Source organism: Peromyscus maniculatus, chromosome 3, assembly GCF_049852395.1.
Source record: "Peromyscus maniculatus bairdii isolate BWxNUB_F1_BW_parent chromosome 3, HU_Pman_BW_mat_3.1, whole genome shotgun sequence".
NCBI classification, from domain to species: Eukaryota; Metazoa; Chordata; class Mammalia; order Rodentia; family Cricetidae; genus Peromyscus; species Peromyscus maniculatus.
Genome location: NC_134854.1, coordinates 156,906,431 through 156,924,917, shown reverse-complemented (window position 1 = coordinate 156,924,917; position 18,487 = coordinate 156,906,431). Strand labels below are relative to the sequence as shown.

The window sequence follows — 18,487 nt, the reverse complement described above, 5'->3', positions numbered from 1 at the left end:
TCTTTTTAATTTATTTACATTTGAACCCAGGTTGGCCTTTAACTATGTATCAGAGGTTCTCAACCTGTGGGTTGTGACCCCTCTAGGGGTCAACAAACTCTTTCACAGGGGTCACATATTAGATATTTATGATTCATAGTAGCAAAATTACAGTTATGAAGTAGCAATGAAAGTAATTTTGTGGTTGGGAGTCACTACAACATGAGGGACTGTATTAAGTGGGTCACAGTCTCAGGAAGGTTGAGAGCCACTGGGCTAGATCCTCCTACCTCAACTGCCCAAAGGCTGGGGTCAGAGGTGTGACTGACTCCAGTCTCTCATTTTTCAGGTGTCTCCTCTACCTCTTTGCGCTTGGTTAAGCATCCAACTTTGAGTTTGGTCCAGCATAAAACATGGTGTAAATAATAAGCAGTATTACTTTAATATCAAATGAGCTCATTAATCACTTGCAGTGAATTAATCAGTAACAGCTCACAACATTCCTGCTACTGGAAGTGCCAAAAACAGAAGGACAGAGATCTAACTCACAGCTTCTTAAGCCAATCACAGCAGACAACTGACATTTTAGTTCCAATACACTAGCGGATAAATATTTTTGTAATGTACAATAAAAAGAACTGCCTGAAAAGACATTAAAATAAAATGAACTTAACAACTGGCAAAAATCAGTTGCATAAAATTTTATCCCACTGATAAAAAAGGTCTAGACCCTCTCAATTACAGCTTGTATGTTATGGTGAACCAAGACTGGACCCTATAACAAACAGTCCTTGCTCTTACCTACTCTACAGGCAAAGCCAGGATTCTTGCCTGATAATTTTTAAGACAGTCTTGCTAAGTTGTCTAAACTAGCCTCAAACTTAGATTCCTCTTACTCCAGACAGCTAACATTTACTTTCCAACTCTTTCATCATCTCTACTGGTCCAAGAATGGCACAAGAGATGAAATGATAACAAACTGAACAATAAACAGCACTAGCAGAAAGGACCTCTCCTGACGTCTTTGTTAGTGCTCCCACTCTGATGCATGAACTTCATGTCCCACAAAGTAGCACTGCCAGTCAGAACTCTTCACCGGCTGCATCTGGCTTACTTCAGAGGGGATGACAGATATCCTCAGGAAACTCAGAACTCTTCAGACAACTCTCTCAAATTCAGTCCCTCCTCATTAAATTCACACTCTTGCGGTAGTGAACTAATGCGGTTCTCTGTAGTTCCAAAAACAAACTGTAATGAATCAACAAGACAAACAAAAACCCACTTTGTGAAAGTTCTAACCTGAACTATTCAGGTTATCTGGACAGTAGTTGTTTTCTCCCCGGTCACTTTCTTCGGGCAGTGTGGGAATAGAGAAAACCAGGGAAGTCTGTCTCCTAGACAAGTTAGCCACCTTTTCGTTCCTTACTTGTTTCACTTTTAGCTTGAGATCTAGTTCCAAAAGAGAGTATTTTCCTTGGAGTTAACTGTTATTTTATGAATGTCGAGAAGCTGCTAGGCATGGTGGCATATGCCTGTAATCCCAGCTCTCAGCAGGTTGAGGCAGGAAGAGTTTAGACCAGCCTGGACTACACAGTAAGAAGATCAAACCACCCCCCACCCCACCCCCTAAAAAAAGCTGGACTGACATTCTAGAAAACCTGTATTCAAATCCTCACCAGCCAGAAAGGTAATTTACCAGTTCATGCACCAGCAAATCAATTTTCACAGCTGACGCAGTGCTGTTAACTAATAAATGTAAAGAGAGGCATTTTCAAAGTTAAGTTTATATTGGCTTCCAATATTATCTGTGCAAGAAATCAGAAAATATTTTCAACTAAGAAAACTTCCTATTAGAAAACTCACTAAGTGTTAAAACTGTTCAATTTTTGGTAGTAACTTTTTGACAAAATGTTACTTTATACATACCTGCAGCAAGCGATACATCAATTTAATGTTTTCTTATTCTATGCCACCAAGACTGGTTGGTGCCGATGATGTCTTTAACATAAGTGACACCATTAACAAACAGAAGAAAACTTCAAGGTCCCTTTATACATTTCTAGTTGAGTATTTTAATCTTCTCACTCTGACTCTTAAGCTGATGTCACTAAATCTTTCTATTAGGTCCCACAGTACTCTAACACTGGGGAGAAAAAAAATAGGACAGAGATTGGAGAGATGGCTCAGCGGTTAAGAACACTGACTGCTCTTCCAGAGGAAATGTGGTGGTATTGTGTTCCCCAAAATATTGTGTACTCTAATAAATTCAATTCCTAGCACCCACATGGCAGCTCACAACCATCTTTAACTCCAGGTCCAGGGGAAACAATGTCCTCTTCTGGCATCTGTGAGCACTGTACACATATGATGTGCAGACATACACGTAGGCAAAACACCCATACACATAAAATAAAATAAATCTCAAAGAATTTTAATTAGAAAAAACATGCTATCAAAGGTACCACATTTTGTAAAGAATACACTTCTTTTACATATGTTAGGTCTTCCTAGGTTGGGTAGAATAGACTAGATTTTATTTATGTTTATTTTCTTCTAGTTTAGAAACTGTATTTTAGATATTTTAAGCTATCAACACTCCCTCTAATTGAGTACAAAAAGGATTATAAGGGAACTCCTGGGAGAAGCAAAATAATAAATAATGAAAAGAAAAGAAAAGAAAAGAAAAGAAAAGAAAAGAAAAGAAAAGAAAAGAAAAGAAAGAAAGGGAGGGAGGGAGGGAGGGAGGGAGGGAGGGAGGGAGGGAGGGAGGGAGGGAGGGAGGGAGAGAAAAAAAGAAAGAGAGAGAAAGAAAGAAAGAAAGAAAGAAAGAAAGAAAGAAAGAAAGAAAGAAAGAAGAATGAGAGAGAGAGAAAGAAAGAAGGAAGGAAGGAAGGAAGAAAGAGAGAGAGAAAGAAAGAAAGAAGAAAGAGAGAGAGAAAGAAAGAAGGAAAGAAGGAAGGAAGGAAGAGAGAGAAAAAAGAAAGAGAAAGAAAGAAAGAAGAAAGAGAGAGAAAGAAGGAAGGAAGGAAGGAAGGAAGGAAGGAAGGAAGGAAGGAAGGAAGGAAGGAAGGAAGGAAAGAAAGAAAGAAAGAAAGAAAGAAAGAAAGAAAGAAAGAAAGAAAGAAAGAAAGAAAGAGAAAAAGAAAGAAGAGGATGGAGCGTCTGAGAGACCTGTCTACTCAAAGTATATTACTGGGAAGAAATAGAGGCATACCATTACCCCATCTAACATTGAAGAGGCAAGACGTGGATTTTTAGTAAAACTTCATGTTAGATGTTAACTAGAAAAATGGGCAGTAGTTCACGGATAGAAATAAGTCTAACAGCTGTCACTGTGGCCGCTGAAAGAAAACTGTTCCTAAGGTCCTCCTTTGCACCTGAAGCACAGCAAACACTTGGCCCTGAACTCAAGCCATCTTTTGGAGAGCTCTTGTTCTTACCATACATTTATTTGGAAGACTCAGCCAGACTACAACTGAACCATTTATCCTATACTTCCAATTCCGGAACAACAACAACATTTCGATTCAGACTTTACCTATGAATGTACTGCACCGCGGATTCTATAAGGATTCCCCATCCTTCCCTATGACACGCTGATGACACATGACAGACAAGGTGTGCGACATTTGAGAAGTAATGAACTCAAGAAACAGAGTGAGCCAGTTAGATCAGAAAGAGAGAGCTAAAAGGGAATTTATATTTAAGTGAGGAATCTTGAGTCAATAAACTTTCTACCACCCTGACATTTCCTTTTGAGAATTATACTAATTTTTTTAAAACAGCTTATGAAAGGGGGTAAACAATAAGAAGGAGAAAAAAGAATAGAAAATATATGGCCTCAAGAATTCAGTTCCCAGCCAGGCAGTGGTGGTGCACGCCTTTAATCCCAGCACTCGAGAGGCAGAGGCAGGTGGATCTCTGTGAGTTCGAGGCCAGTCTGGTCTACAGAGTGAGTTCCAGGACAGCCAGGGTACATACAGAGAAACCCCGTCTCAAAAATCCAAAAGAAAAGAATTCAGTTCCCAGAATATGTATCATGCCAATTATCCAGTATAATGTCTAGTCTGTAACTCACTGAAAATTTGAAAACTGCCACCAAACCAAAATAATCCAAACTCTAGTTTATGTTTATAAGCTATAAAAATGGAAAACGACAACAAAAAAAATTAGCAATAATAGCCCAAGTAATGACAGAGTTTAGAATTTCCCCATGCAAAACTGTATGAGAGTAAAAAAAGTATGAGAGTCAATTCTACACTCAGCAACAGAAGGCAAAAATGCGAAGGCCAACATAAACTGCTCAATAATTTCAACCTAGTCAGTTTTCTTCCACATTAACGCTCAAGCGGCTATCTTCTAAAATTTTTTCAAACCTACATTGTTAAGTGCTGCACTCTCCCCTCCCCCATCCTTCCACCGAGCCACGGAAGGAAAACTCAGACAGGAGGAGGGGTGACTCTCCCTCATGCTGGCGAGCACGACCTTACACAGAGGAGGGGCAGACTCTCCAACACATACCAATTCTTCTTGTTTCTGTTGTTGGGGCAAATTCACATGACTGGATGATTTATATAAATTATTTAAATTATGATGAGTCATCATTTTAGTTGAGATTAGATTACAAAAAAAAAGCTACCTATTATTTAAAAAAAATAACCAAGAGGAGGTACAAATGTAAGTTTGTAACAGGGCAGCAATTTTCAACTATTAAGTAGCAAATCTAATGTTCTAGTCTAAACCTTTAAGAAAATCAAAAAAGAAAAAAAGGTAGATGCATTCGAGGACACATTTCAAACAGAATCCCATAGTGCAGTAGAGGCTGAGTTCTACAGATAAATGAGCTAGATCTGGACACTAAGATAAACTTCTCAAGGTCCTATGTGATCTCATTTCAAAGTTTTGTTATAGATAATAGCTTATTTATTAAATACAATTATGACAAGTAAATTTTATAAATCCATACTATAAAATAAGTACAAAATAAAACTCCATGTGTAACCTTTTAATGTGTTGGGGCCTCCCCTGAGAATTTAATTTGCAAAAATTTAATTTGCTGTTTTAAAAGTTATTTTAGAGCCAGACATGATGGTACTTGCCTATGATTCTGGGGGGCTGAACCAGGAGGATTCCAAGTTCAAAGCTAGCCCAAGCTACAGAACAAATGTTCAAAGGCCAGCTTATATCACATGAGATCCTTTTTCAAAAAAGTAAATGTGGGGGAAGGGGTGTCAAAAAGAGTAAAAACTTAAAAAATGGAAAATAAAAACCCCTCTATTCAGAATATTCAGAACTAACTGTTCTCTATTGTATTAGTCAAGAATATATTTAAAATATTCTATTGTCACAGTTACAGGAGTATACCACACCATTCTGAAAATAATTTAGTAACTACTAACAACTTAAGAGCCGCTTAAAATGTAACTATTCTCCTACCTGAATGACGTGGTTAAATTCCATTCCATCTTTTGGGAATACATGGCAGCATGTATGGCTGTGAGCCTAGCACTGGAGGGGCAGAGGCTGGAGGTCAGGACCCAAGGCAAGCCCTCGCTACTTAGCAAACTAGAAGCAACACCGGACCGCACTGAGACCATGTCTCAAAAAAGAAAGAAAAAATGATTCTCCTAACTTGCTAGGTGACCATGAAACTGTATGCTATAGTAGTTCAGCAAGCATTTCTGCTTTATAATGATAAAAAAAAAAAAAAACTTCTTTAAATTTACAATCCCTTTAAGTGTTAAGTTTTAAATGTACATAATAATGTCACTTATTTAACTAAAACATTATTCATTCCAGTTCTCTAGTTATCAGACTGCACTAAATTTTAAAAAGAAAAAGGTATGAGGTGTATATGTAAAATTATTCTGAAATTTAAAATCTTAATTCAAATGTCAATTCAAACAAAATATAAGGAAAAAGTGAGACACTATAAATATAAATATATATAAATTATAAAATAAAAAGGCAACATGTGAGAAAGCACTAAGGCATATAATAGAAAATGAAAAGACAATATTTTTTCTATGATTTATATAGCAAATTAGCATTCTTTTTATAAAGCTACCAAACAATAATTCATTTTTTAAAAGCAGTACATCATATTCTTTCCAAACAAAGCTGATTTATGGCTTCTTAAAAAATACTCAATTAATATATTGTTTGAATTTCTGCAAATATCTAATGAATTAAGTGTCCAATATACAAGAAGTATTAAGTTACTCCTGTGTTAGAAAAGCACTACTGTGGTGATCCAATGTTCTAGCGAGGACAACAAAATGGTGAGAAATCACAGGAATTTAACCTTTGACCTCACCCTTCTAATATACTGTTTCTGTAATACAGGTTTACAGCTCTTAGAAAACATTTCAACTTCTTCACAAGCAAATTCTCTTTCCTACACAAAGCTGGTTATATTCAAATGTTTTCTAGTTGTAATGTTTAAAGATAGAAGCTTACTGGTTCTTACCTCAGTGCCTGGTGCATGTGACAAGTCTCTTCACAGGGATAGCTGCTGCCTAAGCAGCCTCAGAGACTGGATCAGCAGCCATTTTGAGACAGCTGCAGTCTCAGTTGCACACAAGTGTAATTAAGATGGCTGCAGCGTGCACTCAAGAACTCACACAGTGAAAACTCAGCCATGTATCAAAGAAAGCCCCTCCCACTTTGTCAGCCTGCAGGAAACTGAACACAAACAGCTAATGCATATACTGCAACAAACAATGCAGCTACTTAGCACACAGAAAAAGAAAACAGAAGGCAACAAGCCAGTTTTGCAACAAAATGCCTGTGAATCCGGTCTTGCAACAGTTTGGGCACATTCCGATCCAAACAACTTGAAATCCATGCCACATATTAGCAGTAACAGAGATAGAGCCAGATCACACGGAGCAAACACTAGGGAATTCGCCTGAAAGAAAGCCTCCATTTCAGTCCAGAAAAAAAGGGGAAGGAAAGTCAAACCCCTCAAACCCAGCTCAAGACCCTTCTTTTTTTTCTCTCTTGCTTTTTCTTCTTTACCTTTAATATAATACATCCATCAAAAGAAGAGTGTCAAATTTGTTTAATCTTATATTTGCTTGACCAAGTTAATTTTAATTTTAAAAGCTAATTAAAAATTTACCCACAGAATCTAAGCTTCAGAAGTGCTCAACCCAGCAGAATGGTTAGAGTTTACAACCACATTTTTCAATTTTAACAAGTGTCTTAAAACTAAGGTGGCAACAAAGGTTAATTTAGTAATTTCTCATAAAATCAAACATTTCTTCTCTTTGTAGTCCAAGTGTTACAAATACGTTCTCAGGTGACAGAACTCATCATTTTAATAGTAGGGAAAAGTCCATGAAGAATGTAGACTCTGGGAAGGACAAAGAGAGGACACAAGGACACCAGCCAGTCTGGAAGAGGGACTCGGCCAACTCTGAGAGCAGAGCAGCAGGAGTGTCGGAAACTCGGGCTGCACAGCAGCAGAACAGGTGGAAGGAAGGCAGGGAGGAAGGAAGGAAGGAAGGCAGGAAGGAAGGAAGGCAGGAAGGAAGGCAGGCAGGAAGGAAGGCAGGCAGGAAGGAAGGAAGGGAGGGAAGGAGGGAGGGAGGGAGGGAGAAAGGAAGGAAGACAGGAAGGAAGGAAGGGAGAAAGGAAGGAAGGAAGGAAGGAAGGAAGGAAGGAAGGAAGGAAGGAAGGAAGGAAGGAAGGAAGGAAGGAAGGCAGGAAGGAAGGCAGGAAGGGAGAAAGGAAGGAAGGAAGGAAGGAAGGGAAGGAAGGAGGGAGGGAGGGAGGGAGGAAGGAAGGAAGGAAGGCAGGCAGGCAAACCAAGGACCTCTTCTGCTTCCGTCCCCATCAGCCATGGAGTCAGCTTCTGACATTCTTTGGATACAGTCCTCAAGTTAGTTTCCTGTGCTGTCTGTCTGTCTGTCTGTCTGTCTGTCTGTCTGTCTAAATGCTGGTGTGCATTACAACCTTTAAGGGTAGAAGAGAGGTGGCAGAAATACAACTAGAAGACAATTGGCCTCATGAGATGATAAATCATGAGGTTCATTCTCAGTCTATTTCTCTATAGATTTGAAATATTTTATAAAATTCTTCTAATTACTCGGCCTTGAAAGAAGTCTTTATTCAATTCCCCATAAGATGGACTGGATAATATCTTTGAAAACTGCCTTAAGTGCAGAAAACAAGAGAAACATTACACATGATCCAAGCTATATCAAATTACAGCCTGGGGCTCAAGCTTGGGCCTTCAGTATGCTAAGGAAGTGCTCCACACCACTGAAATACCCCACCAACCCTTGTTTGGTACTTTCTGAGACAGTGTCCCACTGGTAACCAAAACACTGTATTCCCTGTATGCTCAAGCTGCCCTCAGACTTGCAATCCTCCTGCATCTACCCCTGGAATGCTAGGACTATAGGTGTTTGTGCCACCATACCTGGCCAAGCCATAAGAACTCTCAGGCTATTGTGGCCGAGGGTGGCTTCATCTATTCAGTTAAAGCAAGATGTTAGTAAACTGAAATGTTCGGAATAGACATGATTACTGTAAAACTGGGATGTAAATCTAGTGGGATCAGGCATTACAAATAACCAAAATATAGCTATCTGGAAAATTTTAGATGCTTTCTCAATTGTTACTCTGCTCCTAATGGCAGGTTTTATCACCAATCTGTGATAACTAAAACAGACTCAGAGATTAAATAACAGTTAAAAATTAATAAAAGCTGAATGAAATGTAACCCAGACTACACTCAGCTTCAATGTGAAGAGCTTCACCCAACCCTTTTAGACACTGGGTCTTTTGGTCGGATAAAAACAGGAAAGGAAAATGAAGGCTGTTACAGTAACTGGTGTCACTGTCTACATCTTTCATTACCTGTCTCCAAAAACCAGCCTCGTTCACCAGATAAATTCTAGTCTGGATTCACGTTTATGTTTGCTTGAGACAGAGTCCCACTCTTTAGGCCTACATTAGCCTTAAATTTACATCGTTCCTCCTGCCTCAGCCTTCCAAAGTCCTGACTAAGAGGCATGGGCCAGAACACCCACGTTAATTAACTATCACTCACAGTCCTCTCCCTAAGCCCTTTCTCCTTACTATGTCCATCATCTAAACATGCAACAACTGCTCTCAAGATCTGCGATTCCTATCTTTGCTGCATTCACCACACTTCAATACTTCTCTCTTCATAGATCATGTAAGATTAGAAACCGCATCTGCTCGTCTCCCAGTTTGTTTAACAGTATAAAACTATCTCAACAGACAGTAAGTTGTGATTCTCATTATTTTGTTTCTGACACAAAAATCTCAGGAAAGTGTGCATTTTCTGGTAGGGTCTCTTTTCTTCCTAATCTTCTCCTACAAGACTGCAGTTCGGAGTCCAATGTAGTCAAGATGCCCTTTGTAGAGTACATTGCAGTTTTTAGGGGTTTGGCAGGGACTGCACGGTGTCCACTGTCCGCACATAATAGCTGAGCTCTGAAACAGCTAAAGGAGACTGTTTGCTTTGGTTTCAAGCTTATTATTATTACATGTGCGTACACACACACACACACACACACACACACACACACACACACGGGAACACACATGGGAAGAACACACATGCACACTGCTCAGGCAGCAGAGGACAACTTGCAGGAGTTGGTTCTCTCCTTCCACAGTGAATTTCAGGGACAGAACTCAGGTCAGGCTTGTGCAGCACCCTGAGCCATCTTCCAGGCTGGTTTTGTTTCTTTTTTCGTTTTTCTTTCTTTTTTTTTTTTTTTTTGGTTTTTTGAGGCAGGGTTTCTCTGTGTAGCTTTGCGCCTTTCCTAGATCTCGCTCTGTAGACCAGGCTGGCCTCGAACTCACAGAGATCCGCCTGCCTCTGCCTCCCGAGTGCTGGGATTAAAGGCGTGTGCCACCACCGCCCAGCTGGTTTTGTTTCTTAATTAGAATATAATGTAACAGATTTCATTATAACATTTTCACATATAACTTAGTTATTTGTTTTAAAATTCTGTTAATATTTCTAAGTCCAACACAGCTATAACTTAATGTCATAAATTATCTTTTAGGAAATTTTAGATGAGATCATTTATAAGAAGCCCCATCATTTATTTGAAAAAAAAATAAATGATTTGGGAAAAACATTTCAACATTAGGTAAACAGTTCTATGACAATCTCACATTTAATCTCCTCCAATGAGAAACTAGCATGCTTTGGCACATTCTTCTCAATCATCATTACAATGTTGCAGCCATGTCCTACCCTCCCAGGATGTCTCGGAATGCCAGTCTAATGCATTTGTAAATGATAAAGTCATGTCGCAATGTCAGAGTCTAGACATCCCTGAGTGTTACACTCGCCACCTTTTATGTCCAGAGAATATAATCATTTGCCAAGAATTACAAAAGTAGGAATGAGGGAGGGAATTAAAAGAATTCACTGAGTCAACTATTGTATGTTTTTGTTTGCCACATTAGTGGAATAACAATGCATGTGTAAATTATTGAAAACTACTTAAAGTCTTACTGTGTTTGGTAGACTGTTCCATTTACTTAGTTACACACGCTACACAAATCATTGGTAATGTCCTACCTTGGGGCAGGGAGGAACATAAAAGGGCACTAAGGTAACAAACTAGATCTTCACTAGCTTTTCTGGGTTCTACCTCAAAAAATGTAACTTTTTCTCTTCTCTGTTTTACTTCTTAGATTACTGACCAATTCCTAAACCTGCTTGCCCTTTTCTGGACACCCTGCCCCTCCCTTACAACAATTACAGAACTCCACAGCCCAGTCTGCTTGCTTTCTGGGACTGCAACTCCAAAGGCATGCATCTCCCTTCCCCCTCATCTTCTTGGGGGCAGCTGGGGGGGAGGGGGCTTTTGGCCACCAAGCTTGACAACCTGTGTTTAAACCCTGGGACCCACATAGTAGAAGGTGAGAATCAATTCCCTCAAGTATTTCTATGACCTCCACATGCAAAGAAATGCATGATCCACCCTACACAACAGAATAAACTTGTAATTAAAAAAAAAATTAAGATACAAACTGAAAACACCTCACTTCTCCACATCTCATTTGATGCCCTTATCAAACACAGTCCAGGGAACAGGAGCTTTCCATAAACCTAGCAAAGGTCTGGAAATAAGATTCCCCAATTAAAATGATAGTTCAAGGGTCAGTGATGTAGTTTTGTAAGAGGGCTTGTGTAGCTTTTACAAGGTGTTAGATTCCAACCCCAATAACAACAGAAGTTTAAATCTATCTAAATTTAGATATTTCAATTGACGTTTATCTACCACATCATATTATGCAGTAAGCCCAGAAAAAGAAACCCAACTAAGCCTTTAACATGGAAGACAGAAAGCAAAAGCCAAAAATACTGAGCAAATCATTATGCATCAAGAAGAAAACTTCAAAATCTATTATTGTATGGAGGGAAAAGTTGTACTTTTAAGACCAGAACAGAATAGTACAGGCAGGAAATGAAAAAGAAGTTAATATAAGAAATAAAAAATTCGATAAAACTATCTGATGAAATTGAAGAAAACTGCTTCAGCAGAAGACAATTTATAGAAAAAAAATGGAGTTAGAATATATATGTAAATTATTGATACAAAATTATTATCTATACAAAAAAACTATATAAAAATTCAAAATGAAAGAGCAGAATGGCAGAAGATCTCACCAATGAAATTATCATTTAAGAAAGTGCTCCAGGATATGGTTCACCAGTGAGTACCTGCTTCCTGTGTACAATCTGTCATTGCAAAACAAAGGAAAATGACTTCAGATTAGAGTTCTATACCCAGCCAAACTATCAATCAAACATTAAAATACTGAATGATATTTTTATGATATAAATTATCTTTAAAAAACAAAAACATCTCACATATCCTGTCTAAAAAGGAAATAGTACATAATAGTTTCCTCCTCCTCAGAGACAAAGTCAATCCAAATAATGGCTCATGGAAAACAAGGGTCCTACAAGAAAAGGAAGCCTCCATCATAGTGAACAGAAGCGTTAAGATTACAGCTGCATACAAAAGAGGCCAAAGAGGCAGGTGCGGGGGTGGGGCAGCCTGGGAAAGGCACCAGTCAGCAGTACCATGGCGGGAACCACAGCCCGGGAATCTCCCAAGCCTTCATCCATTAACTGATGGAAGCAGATGCAGCAAAGCATCCACAGCCAAGCACAAGGCCGAGCTCTGGGAGTCCAGCTGAGGAGAAGGAAGAGGGATTATATGAGCAAGGGGGGGGGGGGGGGGGCGGGGACGGGTCAAGATCATGATGAGGAAATCTACAGAGACAACTGAACCAAGTTCGTGGGAACTCACAAACTTCAGACCGACAGCTGTGGAGCCTGAATGGGACCAGACTAGGCCCCTGGGCATACGGGAGACAGATGTGTAGCTTCGTCTGTTTGAGGGGCCCCTGGCAGTAGGATCAGGATTTATCCCTGGTGCATGAACTAGCTTTTTGGAGCCCATTCCCTACGGTGGGATGCCTTGCTCAGCCTTGGGGGGGGGGGGGCGGGGGGGTTTGGTCCTGCCTCAACTGAATGTACCAGGCTTGGCCGACTGCCCATAGGAGGTCTTATCCTTTTGGAGGGGATGAGGGTGTGGGGTGGGGGGATGAGAGGAGGATCTGTGGTTGGTATATAAAATGAATTAAAATTTTCTTTAAAAAAAAAGAGAGAAGTCAAAGAGAGTCATTGTGACATAAAGGAGTTATTACCCTCATGAATCAACATCTGTATCTAGGAATTAGGTCAGGACTTTTCATGGCAGTATTAATACAAAGCAGACAACTTTGTGAAAGCAGTATTTAATATTGATAAATTTATTCAGAAAGTCCTTACAGCTAAGCTAAATTATCAGAGACATTTTAAGAGTAGCTCTGTAGAAAAAATACTGCTCAAAGTGATTAAACACTGCATAAGGTATGATTTTTTGTTTTTTTTTTTAAATTATATTTATTTATTTAGGATGGGGGCAGAAGCTACAGGTTGTGTGTGGAGGTCAGAGGGCAACCTACTCAATTCTTTCCTTCCACTTCATGAGTTCCAGGAATTGAACTCAGGTGATGATGCTTGGCAGCAATTAGCTTTACCCACTGGGCTACATCCCAGACCACGTCTTACTTTTTATAAATCAGTGTGTATATTTCAGTAAGAGGCTTACACTGGTCACACAGTGGTGAACAGTTACCTTCAATGATAATGTGCTTTCTGGACAGCCAGAGAGCTCAGCAGTGGGACTTGCCACAAAGCCAAGACCTGAGTTCAATCCCCAGAATTCAAAATGAAAGGAGAGAGAGAACCTTCTTGAAAGTTGTCCTGACTTCCACATGGTCCGCGTGTGCGTGCGTACGCACGCACGCACGCACGCACGCACGCACACTTTTTAATTTTTAAAGACTCTACTTTCCTATGTGTAACCATAACCACACTAAAGTGTGACATTTAAAAACAGACCTCACGTTGAGTATGACAGCGAACAAGGAAAATCTATCAAGTGGAGCAATGACTCCTCAGAAGAAACCAATTTACTATCTCTTCTGCAAGTCATATATTCCGAGCTTCAATAAAACAAAGAATGCACAAATTCCTAACAGTCCACAAGATTCTCAATCATGTATTTACCAAAAGCTGATAAAGTCTAACACTTCATAAAGTATCTGGCCAGAAGTGGATATCTCATTAGAACTAAGTAAATTACTAAGTGTGCGGCACAGTAGCACATGCCTATAATCCCAGCATGTGGGAGATAAAGGCGGGGGATCAGGAGTTCAAGATCACCCTCCCCCATGTAATGTGGATCAGCTTAACCTATATGAGAACTCATTTCAAATCATCAAAAAGTAAAAAGAATCAGAAAATTCAATAAACACACAATAGTTAAATCTATTGGTTAGTTAAATCTTATGGTCGGGGCCTGCTTAGAAGTGTGGATATGAAAGAAACAGGATTATTTTCTTTTGCCTCAAGAATCACTATCCAGCCTGGTATGGTAGCTCTGAGCATGGAAGGCTGAGGCAGGAAGGCTGCTGTGAGTTAGTCAGTCTGGGCTACAGTATGAGCACCTGCCACAAAAACAAACTAAACTGCACTCAGCTTCAGCTCAGTCTCCCAAGAACCAAAACTGGAAGGAAGTGAGTTACCAAGCTAAACCTGCCTTAGTTTTGGTTGAGCATTTCCGGCAAGTCCAGAACTGGGAGGAAAAGGTGAGTGGAGAAAAGGCAAGCTTTGCGCCCTGAGCTTTTGTCAACAGTGGAGGAGAAGGGGTAATCCTGCATGGATTCAGTCCCTAAAATACATTACTCCATCTCTAACTTTGGTAATGACAACTAGATGCTGTTGAAATAAATGTGAGCATCTCTACAAATAAGATTACTATTGGAAAAAAATCTGCTTGTCCAACATGAAGAGGTTCACTGTAAATCTAGTGACCTTAATAATCATGTGGTTTATTTAGTTTTTATTTAATCAGTCCAAAAACCAGATTCCCACACACAAATTTGCAAATGATTTTTCTAAATGTTTAGATTTGTTATTAGAGTATATTATCAAATAATTTTTTCTAAGTTACTTTTCAAATATGTTTAAATTCTAACTGTAGTGTCATTATTGTCCATAAAGATTTTTAAAATTTTATTACATGTGTCTATGATGTGTGTGGAGTGACCACATGCCACAGCACACATATACAGGTCAGATAACAACTTGAAGTCAGTTAACTCCGTCCAACTTTAAGTGGAATAATAATACACAATTAATATACAAATAATTAATTACATCCTTGCATCTTGTCTCCAATCTTTATATGTATTTTTTTCTTTTTTCTCCAGAGTTGTATTTTAGGGTCTTAGGTGAGCAAAGGTGGAGAAAATGAAGCATGAGGGTGATGAACTTGTAGCCAGCTAGACTGTGACCTTATCTCAAGAAAATAAACAAAGCCCGCCCTTTAACCTCAGCCCTCAGGAGGCAAGGAGACTGGTTCTCTGAGAATTTAAAGCTAACCTGGGCTACACCTGACAAGTTCCAGGCCAGCCAGGGCTACACAGTAAGATTGTCTCAAAAACAAAACAACAACAAAACAAAACAAAACCCGAAAGAAAAACAATAAACAAGAGATTAGCGGATGCAGAGAGAGTGCTTGCCTTACCACAAGAAGCCCTGTGTTTACCCAGCTCCAGGACACCATGGCACAGGCCTGTGACACCAGCACTTGGAAGGCGGAAGGAGAGAGGGCAGGGCGAGGGGAAAGAAAGGAAAAAGGAAGGGAGGAGAAATAAACAGAAGAAAATAAAGCATGGGAGAAAGGAAAAAAATCAAAGAATGAAATGATAAATTTTTGTTTCTAACACTTCCACGGTGACTCCCCTGATGAGAAGCCAACCTTTGTGTACCTGCTGCTCCTCACAAGCCCTTCTCTAGAGCACCTGTCCCGGGTAAGGAAACAATGCTATAGTCCACCAGAAAGCACAATTTCTCATCCAAGGTCGAAAGTAACATAAAAAGAGCAAAATACCTAAATTTTTCTAAGTAAATTTCCTTGAAAAAGACCCGAAAGCAGACAGGATTAAATGCCTAACAAAATTATCTTAATGCTTAGTATCTGTTTCCTAGGTTCATTTTCACAAAGCCAGGAAAATTTTACTATGAGTTCTCTTGATTTTTTTTCTTCTTTTCATGCCTCCACATATTCAATAAAATAATATCTGGGCAATAACCAGACTTTCAATATTAAAAACATAAAAAGTAAAATGTCACTATTATTTAAGTACTAATATATGAATGAGCCAGCACTTGGGAGACAAAGACAGGAGATCTCTGTGAGTTTGAGTCCAAACAACGTAAAGAAATTTAATAAATGAATGTTATACAAAGTAGGGAGTGTATAACAATTTAATGAATGAATGTTATACAAAGCAGGGAAAACAACAATTTGATCCTACCAAGAAAAGTAAAATTGTGTTTATATTTATTATGGGTGAAGGTTTGTTTCATCCTGGCCAAACACTGAGCTACATAACTTTTCAAATTTCCACCAATCAAAATAATAATAATGATTTCAGGTAAAATCCTTTCTTTTGAAACCTACTTTTGAGCCTCTGACTTCCAACTGGCTTACTTTCTTATCAACATGTCCAAAGCCACAGAAACTTAGCCTTATGCCCTCTCGTGATCCATCCCTCTGACTATCCCCACCCAGAAAACACTAAAATGAAATCTTATTGAAAGATCCTAAGGACCATAAGTTTTCCCAACCTTTCCTAAAAACAGTCCATTTTAGGAGTCTAGAAGCATACGCTATTCATGATTTTTACGACTATGATTTAAAATTTCCTCAAATAAACTTACTGTATATAATTCTAGATTTAGAGTATTATTGTTTTAATTTAACCAAAAGAATCTAATGTTCATCTACAAAACCACATATTAGCTAACACAACTGTGAAAACACGTTGTGGGTATTGCAATTAAATAGTATACAGCATTATTGAATATATTCATATAGTATTTTATATAGCATCTGGCTATATAGTGTCTGGCCCTACCTTGCCAACTATGAGGACCTTTGTTCCAGCCCCAGTACCCACATAAGAACGTTGAATATAGTTGTAACCCCACTACTGCAAAGTTCAAACAGCAGAGGATCCCCAGACAGTCTAGTCTAATTGGTGAGCTCCAGTCTAATGAGAGACCCTCTCTCCAAGTAGGCAGATAACACTCCAGTGTCTGTGACCGCACGCACGCACGCACGCACGCACGCACGCACGCACGCGGAAAAGCAGACATGACAGCACATGTGTCTGTAATCCCAGAGCTCTCACGAGAAGAGACAGAAGGGTGCCCAGACACTCACATGTCACCTAGCCTGGTGTACACAATGCAAAGCAATTAAGATTTCCTGCCCCAAACACAGTAGGTAACAAGGACAGGCACCTGAGCCTGTCCTCTAATCCTCCTTCCTCACAGACACCAAGGCAGGAGTATACCACACTCACATAAACAAAGACACAAGTATATGCACGCACATCATACCCAAAAATATTATTTTTAAATTATCATAAAGTTCTAGAAGAAAAGGAAATGGATCAATTCATCTCGCAACAGGTAATACTTTGTCTGCAGAGCAAGAAGCCCTGGAATAAATCATATATGAAAGAGCGATGCTGCCAGGCACCATGATGCAGGCCTTTATGTTTTTAACTAGCACTCAGGGAGGAGGAGGCAAGTGGATCCCTGTGAGAACAGCCTGATCAACGTAGTGAGTTCCAGGACAGCCTGGGGCAGGCTGCACAGTGAGACCCTTACTTAAATTAAACAAACCAACAAATAAATAAATAAGGCACTGTATTTCACTAAATAGAAACAAACAAACAAAAAACTCATGACATAAAGCCAAAAGCAATTTCAAAGGTTAAAAAAATAAGGAAAAACAGCCACACTAAGTTGCCATAGCTGTTGCTGACCAGCAGAAATGACATCAACATCCATAATGAACACGCACACACCTGAAAATATTCCCATTCATTTCACAGAAAAAAAAAATCAACTTCACCACTTCAAGTTAGTAAATACCATATATTCAACCCATCTAATTGGTGGCAGTATGAGAAATCTGGAAAAACAAAACAAAACAAAAAATTGGTCTATTTTGTAAATTACTATGCTGTCAAAACCCTTAAAAATAGTAATATTTGCGTTTGTTTTGTTTTGTTTTTTGAGACTGGGTTTCTCTGTGTATTCGTGGCTGTCCTGGAACTCACTTTGTAGACCAGGCTGGCCTCATCTCAGAGATCCAACTGCCTCGGCCTTCTGAATGCTGGATTAAAGGTGTGCGCCACCACCGCCCGGCCTAGAAACACCACTTTCAAATAACTGCTCTTATAGATGATGACCTTGTGTGGAACGTTCACCATAACACAATTTCTAATAGAAAAATAAGCGACAGCTAACCAACACCAGGAACCAGCCCTAGGGGACTCAGGCAGGACCATGGCAGGTCCAAGGCCAGCCTAAGCTGTGTCTGAGAAGCTGAGGGAGGAGAAGAAAAAGAACAGAGTAACAAAATGATTGGGGGTGCTGAAGAGAAGCTTAGTAAACTATCCACAACTCGTTAAATACAAATAATCTCTAGACTTTTGAAAACATTTGAGCCAGACACAATAGAGTGCTTTTAATCCCAGCAGAACCAGGTAGAGCTGAGATTTTAGAGGCCAGCCTAGTATATACAGCAAAGTCTAGTCTGGCCTGGGCTACATAAGGAGACTTTCTCTCCCTAAATGAATAAATAAATAAATTATATCTGATAATTGAGATTTTCATAACACAGCATTATGTAATTATTTTTAAAATATATTTTATAATACTATACTAAAATGGGAAGATATTCATAATATAACACAAAGTTAAAAGAGCAGGAACTGTGCTGGGGGCGGGGAGTAGCTGAACATTAAGAGTAGCTGAGGCCCTGGGTTTGATCCACAGCACCACCAAAAGGGAAAAAAAATTAAA

General features: G+C 39.2%; 1 protein-coding gene across 5 annotated transcripts in view; it reads right to left on the bottom strand.

Annotated features, from left to right (window-relative positions):
• Positions 1 to 18,487, bottom strand: part of Atf7ip (activating transcription factor 7 interacting protein) — a 94,355-nt gene that overhangs the window by 73,404 nt on the left and 2,464 nt on the right. For 2 of the 5 annotated variants that reach the window (XM_076568103.1, XM_076568102.1), the window contains exon 1: positions 6,449 to 6,582. The exons of 2 other annotated variants lie outside the window; for them this stretch is intronic. In XM_076568103.1, coding sequence (XP_076424218.1) covers positions 6,449 to 6,465 — 17 coding nt within the window. In that variant the 5' untranslated portion in view covers positions 6,466 to 6,582. Of the gene's footprint in view, positions 1 to 6,448; positions 6,583 to 18,487 lie in introns of those variants that run through there. One more of the 5 variants, XM_076568101.1, reaches the window with a different exon arrangement.